The sequence below is a fragment of the Anomaloglossus baeobatrachus genome, chromosome 3 (genome assembly GCF_048569485.1).
Source record: "Anomaloglossus baeobatrachus isolate aAnoBae1 chromosome 3, aAnoBae1.hap1, whole genome shotgun sequence".
In the NCBI taxonomy this organism is placed as follows: domain Eukaryota; kingdom Metazoa; phylum Chordata; class Amphibia; order Anura; family Aromobatidae; genus Anomaloglossus; species Anomaloglossus baeobatrachus.
In genome coordinates this window covers 346,907,677-346,922,685 of record NC_134355.1, presented here as the reverse complement: position 1 = coordinate 346,922,685, position 15,009 = coordinate 346,907,677, and the positions used below count along the sequence as shown (strand labels likewise).

Genomic DNA, 15,009 nt, shown 5'->3' with positions numbered 1-15,009 from the left:
GAGGAGATGGGGGATTAATCCTTCCCTCTCCTTCATAGTTGTGATCCAATAGCAGGATCGGGTCACAGTCACATGCCAATTGGCTCACACGAGCAACAGAGCCTGAGCCAAGGGTCATTAGCATATTGCATTTGATGCTCTTGCATAGCGCCTGGGTGGATCCTAGAATGTACGAGCTCCTTCCAGGTATGATGTAATTTGTCAAGTTATAGGGAGGCGTGTTCAAAATGCAGCCCGATGTTTTCCAGACTGAATAAACATTGTTTCTTTAAGTCTACGCTACGTGGGCGGGGAGTTCTTTATAATAGAAGCAGGGGACTGGGGGTAAGACCCCCAGGTGGGGGGGAGGCAGGTGAGGGCGCACCCTTGCATGATTAGAGTGGACAGGAGGAAACATGTCCACCAACCAAGCTGGTCACACCCACTAACCTGGAAGCAGCCTGTACATTCTAGGCTCACCCATAGCGCCTGTGAATGGAAGCAGTCAGCTGACATACTGCCATTCAGTGTGAGGGTGCGGCTGACTGCAACAAATCACAGACGCCGGTGGGCAGGGAAAGCAGTGCATATTCAGTGAATCTTAATAGGTGCTCCAGAAATAAATGCGCGACCTGGAAGCAGCTTGCTGCCATGACAGAGCTTTGGTAAGTACACCGCGTATGCTCAAATCTTCCTGTCCCTTCTACCTACATTATTAATCTCAGGTTTCTGATCCCCATAGACTTATATGGGGACCGAAATCCAGATCAGAACCGGATTTTTTAAAAAAAAAAGATAACAGGGACCCACTTTTCCCGATTATCTGCTAGTCCGCTTATCTCAAATCAGCAGCTTTGAGCTCCGTCAGCAGCTGGATATAGACAATGAATGGAGATGTGCTCCGCAGCTCCATTCAAAGTGCTGCGGTTGCTGTTGGGTACTGCTCCTGTTTGATATTAATGACCTATTTTCTCGAATAAGAGCTGATCTGCAGTACTTATTGGTGGAGATACTGGGTGTCGGACCTAAACCAATCTGATATTGATGACCTATCCATAAGTAAACAATATTATAAGTATGGACAACCCCTTTAACAATGTCATTGATACATGTGCATAAACCAGTATTTGGATTCAAGGTACCCATTGTAACTATAACTCATCTGCCCAGCAATAGCAACAAAAGTGCAAGCTACACAGAGACTATGGACCACCATACTGACAGCACGCACATTCATTAGACGCTATCGCTTAACTTTTTGGCTACGGTGCTATAGACACTTCAGCTACAAACAGTTGACTTACTCAAATTTCCACGTGAATGCCTGCTCCAATAGCAGCGAGACATTTGGAATAGTTATGATCAAGTTTTAAAGGCAAAGATTGAGAAACGTTTTCATCTTGGACAAGTAACACACGTATTATTATAATATTCAAATGTTAAACATCTCACGCGGATTGTATGTCCTAGTCGCATTGTCTGACAGATATAAGGCTTTTATAAACCGATGATGTGTGCAAAACCTGTACGGCTACTATAATGTTAGGACAGGGTTCTACCAGGTAACCCCCAGAAAAGGCTGTGTGCTTCACTTGCATTGCTCATGATCTGTAAAGTCATCCATTTCCAAGTCCGAGTCAAAGAGCGAATGTCCTGTAAAATCAGTGTCTGGTGTTTGCGAAATGCTGTTTTCTGTACCCTCGTCATCAAAAGTCCCTGTCCTTGAATAAAAGCTGAAGTCTTGCAGGGGAGTATGTGTCTTGCTGTCTTCGCCGCTGTCATCGGTTTCATACACTGAGTTGTCATTGTCATCGTGCCACTCTGGCCAGAATTTCCTTCTTATTCTTTCACAGTACATGGCCAGATTGATGAGTTCCCCTGCAAGAGAGAATAATACTTTAAAAGTATGTAATAAGAATTTTAACTATAATTGATTTGTTCCCAGGTTGTGCATGGCCTTAATGTTATACATGTATATATCCAACAAATGATGGGCCTGAATTATCATTTTTGTTTTTTTAAGTCACTTTTCCTTTTTTGTCTTCTTGCGTTTCATAAATTTTGAGTAAAAATCCTAAAATGCTCTTTATTTTAGCTTCTACACTTTTTTATAGAATGTCGCAAAATTTGTGAACAAATTTTTGGTGTACATAAAATCACTCCAGGAGGAACCTACTGTAGAGTACATTTATGCAAAAGACGTAATTGAGGAATCAGTCAGTCAAAAAACATCTAGAAAATCCTAACCCCATCTACAATGACAAACTTCATAAAGAGACGAACACATATAATAGCCTTGTAAAAATGCGCACATCAAAAGATGAATAAGGTGCAAATGAAAACACGAAACACTAGACAAAGAAAGTTCAAATTCCATAATGAATTGGGCCTTATATGTAGTTGTGCCTGCAAAAATTGCTCATGAGATAGATAACTGGGCGGCACGGTGGCTCAGTGGTTAGCACTACAGTCTTGTAGCACCGGGGTCCTGGGTGCCTATAGCACTACAGTCTTGTAGCACTGGGGTCCTGGGGTCAAATCCCACCAAGGACATCAGATGCAAGGAGTTTGTATGTTCTCCCCATGTTTGCGTGGGTTTCCTCCAGGTTCTCCATTTTCCTCCCACACTGCAAAGACATACTGATAGGGACTCTAGATTGTGAGCCCCAATTCGGACAGTGTTGCCAATGTATACAGTATAAAGCGCTGTGGAATTAATATTATATTATTATAACATCTAGAGTAGAATACCCCATAAATAATGGTGTCTCAGAGACAACGATTCTCACTTTGGTGTTGCCAAGAGGCTGTAATTTTGCTTTCACTGAAAATTGGGTACAGTTAACCTGCTCCATTGGCCTTGCATATAAGGGAAATAAACTGTATTTCTATACACATATCTTGATTAATACTGAACTGCCGTCGGTCATACGCAGTGTACAGAGCCTGAACAACTCCATACATTGTGTAGTGACAGTTCTCATGTACTACAGCTCAGATTTCATTCACTTCAATAAGAAATGAGCTACGGCACCTGAAAATGGACACTACACAGAGTATGATGCTGTGCTAGTTTTGTTCTGTACACTAAGATGCCAAGGTATGCAAACATTGAATATAGGAATTTGGACATGCGTTACCACTAGGGAAATAAATGTAAAAATAAGACACTTAGTGCATAAAAAGATCAGTTTTATGTGAGCTCAGCAGCCAGCATCAAGGCGTATCTCTTTGCTGGGTCCCTACCTAAATGCTTCTACCTGGGTTGAAAAGCTTACAATTTTATGGGCAGGCAATAGAAAATTATAAATCACCTTAAGCTGGCAGGAAGCAGTGCTCAGTATTAAGGCATGACCCTTAATCTAAAATGAGAAAACTGATGGCACTTCCTAATAAATAAATGTAAACAAGTGCAAACTAAACATGAAATATACTCTAACAAATATACAGCTGCACTCTGAGACGCTGAGGTATGCATACATTGAATATAGGATTGTGGACATGCCTTACTGCTAGGGAAGTCAATTTAAAATATATTTGTTAGCTAAAGTATATTTCATACAGTTTGATCCTGTTCACATTAGTCTGTTACGAAGTGCCATCAGTTTTCTCATTTTAGATTACTGGTTCTCTACACAGCATACTGCTCCTACTATAGCCGCATGTAAGAGAAGCAAGCAGCTGATGGATGGGGGTATCAGATGTCAGACCCCCACCAATCTGATATTCATTACCTATTCGAAGGATATGGCATCAAAATTGTACAGGTGCATCTCAATAAATTAGAGTATCATCAAAAAGTTAATTTATTTCAGTAATTCAATACAAAAAGGGAAATGCATATATTATATAGAGTCATTACAGACAGAGTGATCTATTTCACGTGTTTATTTCAGTTAATGCTGATCGATCATTACGGCTTACAGCCAATGAAAACCCAAAAGTCATTATCTCAGAAAATTAGAATATTATATAAGACCAACTTAAAAAAAATTATTTTACACTCCGAATTTGTGGCCTACTGAAGCACTCAATACTTGGTCGGGGCTCCTTTTGTATGAATTACTGCATCAATACGGCGTGGCATGGAGGCGATCAGCCCGTGGCACTGCTGAGGTGTTATGGAAGCCCATGTTGCTTTGATAGCAGCCTTCAGCTCATCTGCATTGTTGGGTCTGGTGTCTATTACCTTCCTCCTGACAATACCCCATAGATTCTCTGTGGGGTTTAGGTCAAGCGAGTTTGCTGGCCAATCAAGCACAGTGATACGGTGGTTATTAAACCAGGTATTGGTACATTTGGCAGTGTGGACAAGTGCCAAATCCTGCTGGAAAATGAAATTACTATCTCTAAAAAGCTTGTTGGCGGAGGGAAGCATGAAGTGCTCTAAAATTTTCTGTTAGACAGCTGTGCTGACTTTAGTCTTGATAAAACACAGTGGACCTACACCAGCAGATGACATGGCTCCCCAAACCATCACTGATTGTGGAAACTTCATACTAGACCTCAAGCTGCTTGGATTGTGGCCTCTCCACTCTTTCTCCAGACTCTGGGACCTTGATTTCCAAATGAAATGAAAAATGTACTTTCATCTGAAAATAACACCTTGGACCACTGAGCAACAGTCTAGTTCTTTTCCTTCTTGGCCCAGGTAAGACACTTCTGGCATTGTCTATTGGTCATAAGTGGCATGACACAAGGAATGCAACAGTTTTAGCCCATGTTTTGGATACATCTGTGTGTAGTGGCTCTTGAAGCACTGACTCCAGCAGCAGTCCACTCCTTGTGAATCTCCCTCAAATTTTTGAATGGCCTTTTCTTAACAATCCTATCAAGGCTGCGGTTATCCAGGTTGCTTGTGCACCTTTTTCCACCACACTTTTTCCTTATATTCAACTTTACATTAATATGCTTGGACACAGCATTTTGTGAACAGCCAGCTTCTTTAGCAATTATCATTTGTAGCTTACCCTCCTTGTGGAGTGTGTCAATCACTGCCTTCTGGACATCTATCAAGTCAGCAGTCTTCCCAATGATTGTGTAACCTACTGAACCAGACTAAGAGACCATTTAAAATGCTTAGGAAGCCTTTGCAGGTGTTTTGTGGTAATTATTCTAATTTTCTGAGATAATGACTTTTGGGATTTCATTGACTGTAAGCCATGATCATCAACATTAACAGAAATAAACACTTGAAATAGATCGCTCTGTTTGTAATGACTCTATATAATATATGTGTTTCCCTTTTTGTATTGAATTACTGAAATAAATTAACTGTTTGATGATATTCTAATTTATTGAGATGCACCTGTAAGTCCTACACAACCCTTTACAATATATAAGCCCTTATATTACCCTATTTATTACATTGATGGCTGGGCCGTACAATACAAGCACTGACCATTTCCCATTCCTATCTCCACTATTTCCTCATGGATTGTAAGCTTGCGTGAAGGGCCTTCACTCCTCTTGGCATCTGTTGAATTATGTGTGTTACTCAGTAATGTCTTTATTGTCTGTACAAGTACTCTCTGAATTGTAAAGTGCTGCAGAATATGTTGGCACTATAGAAATACAAATTATTATTATTAGTCCTGGATAACCCTTTAGTCAGGGACAGACATATCATTGGTGCAAGTTGTGCAGCCGCACAGGGGCCCAAGAGGTAAGGGGCTCATTTCTACCTCCAAAGAGCTATCGAGCTGTAAGGGCCCATTTATTGTTCATGGGGCCCTCTTTTGTCTGTGTCCGCAAGTATCTTTAATACTGTAATGTATTCTATATTCAAGTAGCTCAGAACAGTATTATTTTTATCTACTTCTACAAGGAAAAGCCAGTTACTCAATCCTATACTGATAACTCAATTTCTCACTATGGCTTTGTTTTCCATTTCCTAAAAAGAAAAATGCATCAGAAAAGTATAGGTTATATGCTGTGATAAAGGATCTCATACATCCCTGACCAATCAATGACACCAGATCATGATGTATATATTCTTATATAGCATGTACCTGGAGAGTAAGACGGCTAGGAGAAGGAGGCTCTATTACTGTAATCGATTGCCTTGGTTAGTTAAAAAGCACGCACAATACAAAATCATGCATTCACTATTTTTCCTTTAAAATAATGTTTGATGTTCTTGCTGCATATTGTAATGTAACATGCGGAAACTGTAGTTGACTATACTGTAAGTTTATTAAACAAGTTCTATTGTATTTTTACAAATGGACACTAGATGGCAGTGCTCCATCACAAACTAAAAAAATGAGAAGTTTACTGTAGTCACCTCCTTGCTCTATAGATCACATATTGTGTAAGATAATAGGAAAATATATAGCTTTTAAAAAATGCCAGAACTTCAAAATGCATCTTAAAGGTATGTATCTGGATTTTGGAGTTCTGACATTTTTTCAGCTATACTTATTGAGGGCATGGATGAGTCTCTGCGACTTGCACCCCAAGTATTATGGTGCTGCTTCAAAGAAACTTTTTCTTGATATAGACTGTCTTCTTTTTAGATTAAAAAAATAATGAATGGGTATTTTTTCCATAGTTCCAATAAAAACCTTCAAATTTCTGCCTTTCTGCTTCTGACAAATAATCTCAAACATTCTGATCCACATTTGTCAAAAATGGAGTAAACTTTGCCCCACATCTTAGTGTAGATACTTCGTCTCCCCCACTCCATATTTATCCATTGTCACTCTATGTAAAGCCTGATTGGAGCCACAGACTCAGACTGGCTGTAAGGGGAGTCTAGAGAAAAGCCGCTCACAAAGCAGGACCCCAAGAACTCTGCAACCCTTTAACCCCTATACAGGGATTTGGAATTACACAGAGCCTCAGAGATCGCTTCCTGTGGTAGGCTGTAGTCCGTGGTCGTCAGGCAGGGTCAAAAACCAGGAGATGCTAAACAGGAACAGAATCGGCAGGCAGGGGCGTAGTGAGGAGACAAAGCAGAGGTCAAATCCAGAACTGGCAGCAAGGTACAAAAACGACAGGCAGGAGGGTAGTCAAAAAACAAGCAAAGGTCAGCGCACAGGAATCAAAATACAAACAGCATATGAGCCAGGAGAACAGAACTATCACTGGCAGTGGTCATGTGACAGGAGGAGAATAAGACGAGTGTGTGGTGTCTTCCCATTGGCTGCAGGTGAATGTTGGCAACTTCAGCTGGAAGACACACGCCACCTACAGTCAGCCAGTGGTACTGCAGGTTCCAGGGAAACCCAGCCTAGTGGATGAGCGGAGCCTGTGCTCCACAGAACCTCGGGCACCGACTCCTCTCCCATCACCAGCACTATCCATGGTGGGAACATGTTGCAGGAGCGGACTCCGGTGGGGACGTGACACTCTAATGATGCAATTTGGATAGTTTACCCTAGTTCAACTTTTCTCATAGATTTAAGTATGTACTAAAGAATGGTGTAAGAAATACTGTAAAACATTGATAAATTTGGCACAGGCATTTCTAATAATAAATTGTCACAATTTGTGTAAATTTTGGGGGGCACAATGGCAATGATAAATGTCCCCCAAGGTACTTACAGGCTTCTTTACCGTGAAATTAAATTTTTAGTCTATATGTATATGGGAGAAAAAGGCTATATCAGATCGTACAGTAGTCCATATTCACAGAACATGACATTACAGCAGCCATAGTGTCCTTCACACTTGTATTTACCTTTTATTAGTCTTTCTGGTCTGGTTCCCGGTAACGTCCACATTGCCTGAGCCAAATGTCCAAATACAGTAGCATCTAAGCTTGAAAACTTTGGTCCCATGAGGTACTTTTTATCACCTAGAGGAAATCAAGTATTATTTTAAGAATTTGTTTGTAAAGGGAACCTGACAGCTGATTCATGATGCCTGAATCACGAGCAACATATATAATTTCAGTAAGGCATGATATAGCCTTAAGTGCTACAGTGTTTCACAGAAAATGGACAGTGAAAAGTCGGCTGGGGACCACAAGTCTCAGATAACTAGTCCAACAGGCTGCTAATATACTTACCTACTGCTGCCTTCTCAAGTATCCAGCACATTTTCACTCATTTTCTCAGTGACGTCTCAACTCTACAAACGATAATGTAAGTCTATGGAGTCTTGTTCTGAAGTTCCATAGACTTACATTGTAAAAGCCACTTTGGAATGGAGCGCAGTAGGGCCTGGTGAGTCTGAAGAACAGCAACATCACTGAGAAGAGGAGTAGAATGGCTCTGGATAACGTATATCAACACATACATACTACACGAAAAACTGCATGGGAATGCTTCTTTAATATTGGACTGCAGAATTTATTCTTGGGGGTATGTGTAAAGAGGCCCTTGGTTAAATACATGGAGGCTTTGATCTCACCAGTGATGAGACATGGGCTGCTGTAAAGGGAACCTATTATCTGTTGATGCTGCCAAAGCCCCAAGCAGCATGAACCTGTGAAGACTGTTATTTTTTTAGAAGATCCTGCCAGGGACCATACCAGGAGACTAGTCTAGTTTGGTGCCCCACTACAGGAGGCTTATCCAAATGCCCCTCTAATGTGGACCGCAGGTCTATCCCAGAGCGAGAGACCTGTCAATCACTTGGAACAGCAACAAACTAATTTAAATGTATTCTATACACATGGATATAATCAAAATTCTCTCCACAATATGTGTCAAAATAAATAGAACTCAGTCCAAAAATGCACTCACCACCCTGTGCATCTCACATACAAACAGAGAGTGTGGACTATAATACGCAATTAATTCAATTAAAACAATGATTTTATTAAATGATATCAATACAATCAACATTATATTAAGAAGAAAATACCACCAGTGTGGGAGTAAGAGACAGGACCAGTGCACAAATGGATGCAAATAATCCCTTTAACAACGCAGAACATATACATTACAAACCCACCACAATAGGTACAAAATGCAGATCCAGGTACTGGTTTTTAATACATATGGTTCTTGACAGGATCTTAAAATGCTCTGACATTTCAGAAAAGAATATGCTTTAAAGAGTAAAACATACCTGGTGATTTTTATAGATAGATAGATAGATAGATAGATATATAGCTATCTATTATCCATCTATCTTTATATCCCACTATCTGATCGAGAAATAGCTAGTGAGATATAAACATAGATGGATAATAGATAGATAGATAGATAGATAGATAGATAGAGTACCGACCAAAAGTTTGGACACACCATCTTATTCAAAGAGTTTTCTTTATTTTCATGGCTCTGAAAATTGGAGATTCACATTGAAGGCATCAAAACTATGAATTAAAACATGTGGAATGAAATACTTAACAAAAAAGTGTGAAACAACTGAAAATATGTCTTATAGTCTAGGTTCTTCAAATTAGCCAACTTTTGCTTTGATTACAGCTTTGCACACTCTTGGCATTCTCTTGATGAGCTTCAAGAGGTAGTCACCGGAAATGGCCTTGAAACAGTCTTGAAGGAGTTCCCAGAGATGCCTAGCACTTGTTGGCCCTTTTGCCTTCAATCTGCGGTTCAGGTCTGGTGACTGTGGAGGCCAGGTCATTTGGCGTAGCACCCCATCACTCTCCTTCTCAGTCAAATAGCCCTTACACAGCCTGGAGGTGTGTTTGGGGTCATTGTCCTGTTGAAAAATAAATGATGGTCCAACTAAACGCAAACCGGACGGAATAGCATGCCGCTGCAAGATGCTGTGGTAGCCATGTTGGTTCAGTATGCCTTCAATTTGAATAAATTCCCAACAGTGTCACCAGCAAAGCACCCCCACACCATCACACCTCTTCCTCCATGCTTCACGGTGGGAACCAGGCATGTAGAGTCCATCCGTTCACCTTTTCTGCATCGCACAAAGACACGGTGGTTGGATCCAAAGATCTCAAATTTGGACTCATCAGACCAAAGCACAGATTTCCACTGGTCTAATGTCCATTCCTTGTGTTCTTTAGCCCAAACAAGTCTCTTCTGCTTGTTGCCTGTCCTTAGCAGTGGTTTCCTAGCAGCTATTTTACAATGAAGGCCTGCTGCACAAAGTCTCCTCTTAACAGTTGTTCTAGAGATGTGTCTGCTGCTAGAACTCTATGTGGCATTGACCTGGTCTCTAATCTGAGCTGCTATTAACTTGCGATTTCTGAGGCTGGTGACTCGGATAAACTTATCCTCCGCAGCAGAGGTGACTCTTGGTCTTCCTCTCCTGGGGCAGTCCTCATGTGAGCCAGTTTCTTTGTAGCGTTTGATGGTTTTTGTCACTGCACTTGGGGACACTTCCAAAATGTTTTACATTTTTTCGGACTGACTGACCTTCATTTCTTAAACTAATAATGGCCACTCATTGTTCTTTACTTAGCTGCTTTTTTCTTGCCATAATAGAAATTCTAACAGTCTATTCAGTAGGACTATCAGCTGTGTATCCACCAGACTTCTGCACAACACAACTGATGGTCCCAACCCCATTTATAAGGCAAGAAATCCCACTTATTAAACCTGACAGGGCACACCTGTGAAGTGAAAACCATTTCCGGTGACTACCTCTTGAAGCTCATCAAGAGAATGCCAAGAGTGTGCAAAGCAGTAATCAAAGCAAAAGGTGGCTACTTTGAAGAACCTAGAATATAAGACATATTTTCAGCTGTTTCTCACTTTTTTGTTAAGTATTTCATTCAACATGTGTTAATTCATAGTTTTGATGCCTTCAATGTGAATCTACAATTTTCAGAGTCATGAAAATAAAGAAAACTCTTTGAATGAGAAGGTGTGTCCAAACTTTTGGTCTGTACTGTAGATAGATTACTTTGGAAAAAAAGCAGCACCAGCTTATCTCCAAGATAAATGTAAACCCCGATATAAATGTACAAATGAAGGCAGCACTCAAAAAAATAAATAAATAGGGACGAATTACAGGACTTAAATGGCCCATGAAGCAATGTTTCGGTTCATAGTATGAACCTTTCTGGCTTGAGAAAGGTTCACAGTATGAAACTAAACATCAGCTGGCTCAGAGAACATCAGCGCACCATCTCTCATTGAGCAATCATACTTTCAGACGCAAGTACAATTGAAGCCCTCACCTCTGGCACTACAGACTTCTGAATTCTCACAGCGCAACACACTGCATGCTGTCAGGATTTTCGAGTGCCATTGGTGACTATGGGAGGACTCAAAATTGTAAGTATTCGGTGTGTTAATATGTGGTCATATGCTGACTAGACGTGTGGCCTTGCTCCATACAAGTGAACTGAGTGAGTCCAGACACTTCTAGCCTGAATGGTGAGTTTGAGATCATTCTCTGACGCTGCACATTCATTAGCATATTATCATGCCCACAGGGGCGTACTAATAAGATAATGGATCTGATCCTAGCCAGAGGAACTAACGCCCAGGGGACTAGTCCCTGCGCTCATTAGCATACGGTAAAAGATCTTTAGAAATACTTTTTCTAAAGATCTCTTTATCTATGCTAGTGTATACAGGGACGGTTAGGCAGGAATTAGCAATATGCACCCATGGTTCTGGGTGCATATTGAACTTGACAGGTTCCCTTTAAGTAATATTTCAATTTTTTTATCCCAAAAAAATAAGGAGACAAGGGAATTCAAAATAATGATGTAAATAAAAAATAAATATATCAGTCAGTACATTGCAATCCTGAAAATAAATGATCACATGACTTTTTATACTATTACTACATTTTGAAATCTTCATAAAGACAAATTGGTATGACATGAAAAGAAATGTAGCATTAGGAACATTACCCAGAAGTCCAGCTAAAGATCTCATATCTTTCTCCATTAACTTATAAATCTCTTCTTCTGAGAAGCGTCCAATACCCTGTCCATACATTTCACGTTTTACAATGCCCTTTGTCAGGTGGCACAAAATCCACTTCAACAAGTCACTAAGTGGTCCAGGAATGGTGATCATTTTCTGAGTCTCGTGTAGATTATCCACCCACTGACAATAGGCTAATGTCCTGCAACAAAAAGCAAATGAAATAATGCAAATCTGTAAGAAAGACTTCCACCTCCATTCATACACCTGATGACTTGTGTGGCAGAGGGCTCCATCAGGTGCCAATGCTTGCTACAACTGCCCCTTTGCCCTTACAGGTATGCCCGTGTGACAGACTCACCAGTAGAAATGCTCTTCAACCATTTTAGTCACTGCTCTAGAAACAGCTCTTTCATGTGGATTGAGGTTTTTGTTCAAATTGACTCCAAGTTTTTCCTCTAAAAAGTCAATAATAAACTCAGTGCCAGAAACTCTTGTATGGTTGTACTCGATCCACGGCATTTTCCCCTGAGGTGACAGCTTCCCATCAAAGTAGTTCTATAAAAGAAACAAATAAAAATGCATTACATTCCTCAACATTACATCCAGTAACATTATAGGGGTGTCCCCAACATGGAAATGCACGGCATATCAATATCTGAAAGATGCCTGTCCCACCTCTCAAGGTGGTTTGGATACAAACAACCTGGAAATATGGGAACTGCACCAGTATGAAGAATGGGGGTCCCCAGACCTGCCATATGGGGAAGAAACGCACCTGTAAGGCATTTATAGCTGATCCTAGGGCTATTACCATACATTTCCATCTTGGGAATATTCTTTAAAGGGAACCTGTCAGGTGCAATATGCACCCAGAAACACGAGCAGTTCTGGGTGCATATTGCAAATCCCTGCCTAACCGTCCATGTATACACTAGCCTAGATAAAGAGATCTTTAGAAAAAGTAGTTCTAAAGATCTTTTATCGTATGTTAATGAGCTAGGGGACTAGTCCCCAGGGCGTTAGTTCCGCTAGCTAGTGGGCCCCATTAGCATACGATAAAAGATCTTTAGAAATACTTTTTCTAAAGATCTCTTTATCTATGCTAGTGTATACAGGGATGGTTAGGAAGGGATTAGTAATATGCACATAGAACTGCTCGTGGTTCTGGGTGCATATTGCACCTGGCAGGTTCCCTTTAACTGTGGTATAGCCAGAAATGGTACCGCGTGGGATCAGGCATGTGAGAGGCATTTTTTAAATCAAGTATTTTTGTTTGTTTTTAGACTAAGAGCAATACAGACAAAGCGTCCCGCACCGCAATCCCTAGCCCATCTGCCAAGCCCGAACACAACAGAACAAAAAATATCAAGTATAAAAGATATGTCACGGTACAGAAAGAGAATGATTGTCATTAGTTGCTGATACTGTAAGCACTCGAAGTGTAAGCAGAATTAGAACATTAGGAATATGGCAGTAAGCGGATGCTACTCCTTCCATTGCTTCTTACAGGTATTTAGAAGGAACCAAGTATGAACTTTAACAAAGGGTATTGCTTGAATAAATCATTTGAATATTACTATCAGAGGCGATCTAAACCATGTCTTTGCAGCTCTCTTGAAGCCAAACCCAATTCATCAATCCATGGAGCCCAGATTTGTTCAAAATTAGTTATGATGTTCCTTCTTAGATAAATACCCCTTTCCAGGTTCAATAACCAGTTGATTTAATGTATGAATTCTGGGTTTGTAGGAGAGTCCGATGTCCAATATTGGCTACTAGCTTCCTGGCCATAACAACTTGTGCCATGGTCATCAGTACCTTACTTAAATCCTCAATTACCCCAATACACATACAAAGCGGGAGGTTCCATGTTAGCCAGATGGACTCATATTTATCATATTTATAATTTCTATTGCTCCTTTCCAGAAAGATTCCAAGTTAGAGCAGAACCACGTCATGTGCAGTAGATTTGCTGGATGCACTTTACATCTAGAGCATATTGGGTTTGGCCACAGCCCTATGTGAAATAGAAACTGAGGTGTTCTATACACCTGGTGTAATGCATACAGGTGAGAAAATCTATGAGATTTGTTTAAGGACAGTTGTGGAACCCTTTACAGAATTTCCTGCCAATAACCTTCTTCATTGGGGCCTATTTCGCCCTCACATTTCTGTATTATCATATTCATTCTCTCCTTCAAGCTCACAAACCCTCGCCCACCCCAGCACACTCCCACCTATCACACATTGAGAAACCTGCAGGCCATAGACTCTCCGACACTTACAGACTCTCTACACTCATCACTGTCCCCTATCTCCTCACTTTCCTGTCCTGATCTGGTGTAAAGCACTACAATGACACACTCACAAGTACCCTAGACCAAGTAGTGCCCCTCACCTTCAGAAAGACCAAACACAGAGTAAAACAGCCCTGGCTCACATCCCAAACTCTATTTCTCCAGCTATGCTCCAGGCGTGCCGAACGTCTATGGAGGAAAACCCGCACACCAGAAAACTTCATCCACTACAAGTTCATGTTAAGGACCTACAACTCTTCCCTTCACCTCATCAAACAGACCTACTTCACCACCCTTATTTCCTCACTATCCAACAATCCAAAGAAGCTCTTTGACACCTTTCACTCCCTCCTCAGTCCAAAAGTACAGACCCCTATCACAGACCATCATGCTGATGACCTGGCCTCGTATTTCACAGAGAAAATAGAAAACACCGAGAGATCAGCTCCCAGCCACCAAGCGTTGTGAATCCCATTCCTCCCCATATCCCATCCAGCTCACTTTCCACATTTGACCCAGTCACAGAGGAGGAAGTCTCCAGGCTCCTATCCTCTTCTCGTTCTACCACTTGCCCTACTGATCCCTTCCCTTCACCTCTACTCCAGTCCCTCTCTCCGGTTGTCACCACTCACCTAACTAAAATCTTCAATCTATCTCTCTCTTCTGGTAACTTCCCTTCCTCCCTCAAACACTCTATCATTACTCCATTATTAAAAAAAATCCTCCCTTGATCCGTCCTGCACAAGCAACTACAGACCAGTCTCCAATCTTCCCTTCATCTCCAAACTCTTGGAGCGCCTGGTCTATTCTCGCCTCACTTGCTACCTTTCCACTCACTCTCTTCTAGATCCTTTACAGTCTGGCTTCCGCCCTTTAAGGGCGCTTTACACGCTACAATAAACCTTACGATGTGTCGGCGGGGTCACGTCGTAAGTGACGCACATCCGACTTCGTAAGTATGATTGTAC

General features: G+C 41.1%; 1 protein-coding gene across 1 annotated transcript in view; it reads right to left on the bottom strand.

Moving 5' to 3' along the window:
* Positions 1-1,371: 1,371 nt before the first annotated feature.
* Positions 1,372-15,009, bottom strand: part of FAXC (failed axon connections homolog, metaxin like GST domain containing) — a 69,390-nt gene continuing 55,752 nt past the window's right edge. Inside the window, exons 3-6 of the mRNA XM_075340107.1 lie at positions 12,103-12,299; positions 11,726-11,943; positions 7,664-7,780; positions 1,372-1,857 (exon numbers count right to left, since the gene is read on the bottom strand). Of these exons, the coding sequence (XP_075196222.1) occupies positions 1,568-1,857; positions 7,664-7,780; positions 11,726-11,943; positions 12,103-12,299 (822 nt within the window). The 3' untranslated portion in view covers positions 1,372-1,567. The remainder of the gene's footprint in view (positions 1,858-7,663; positions 7,781-11,725; positions 11,944-12,102; positions 12,300-15,009) is intronic.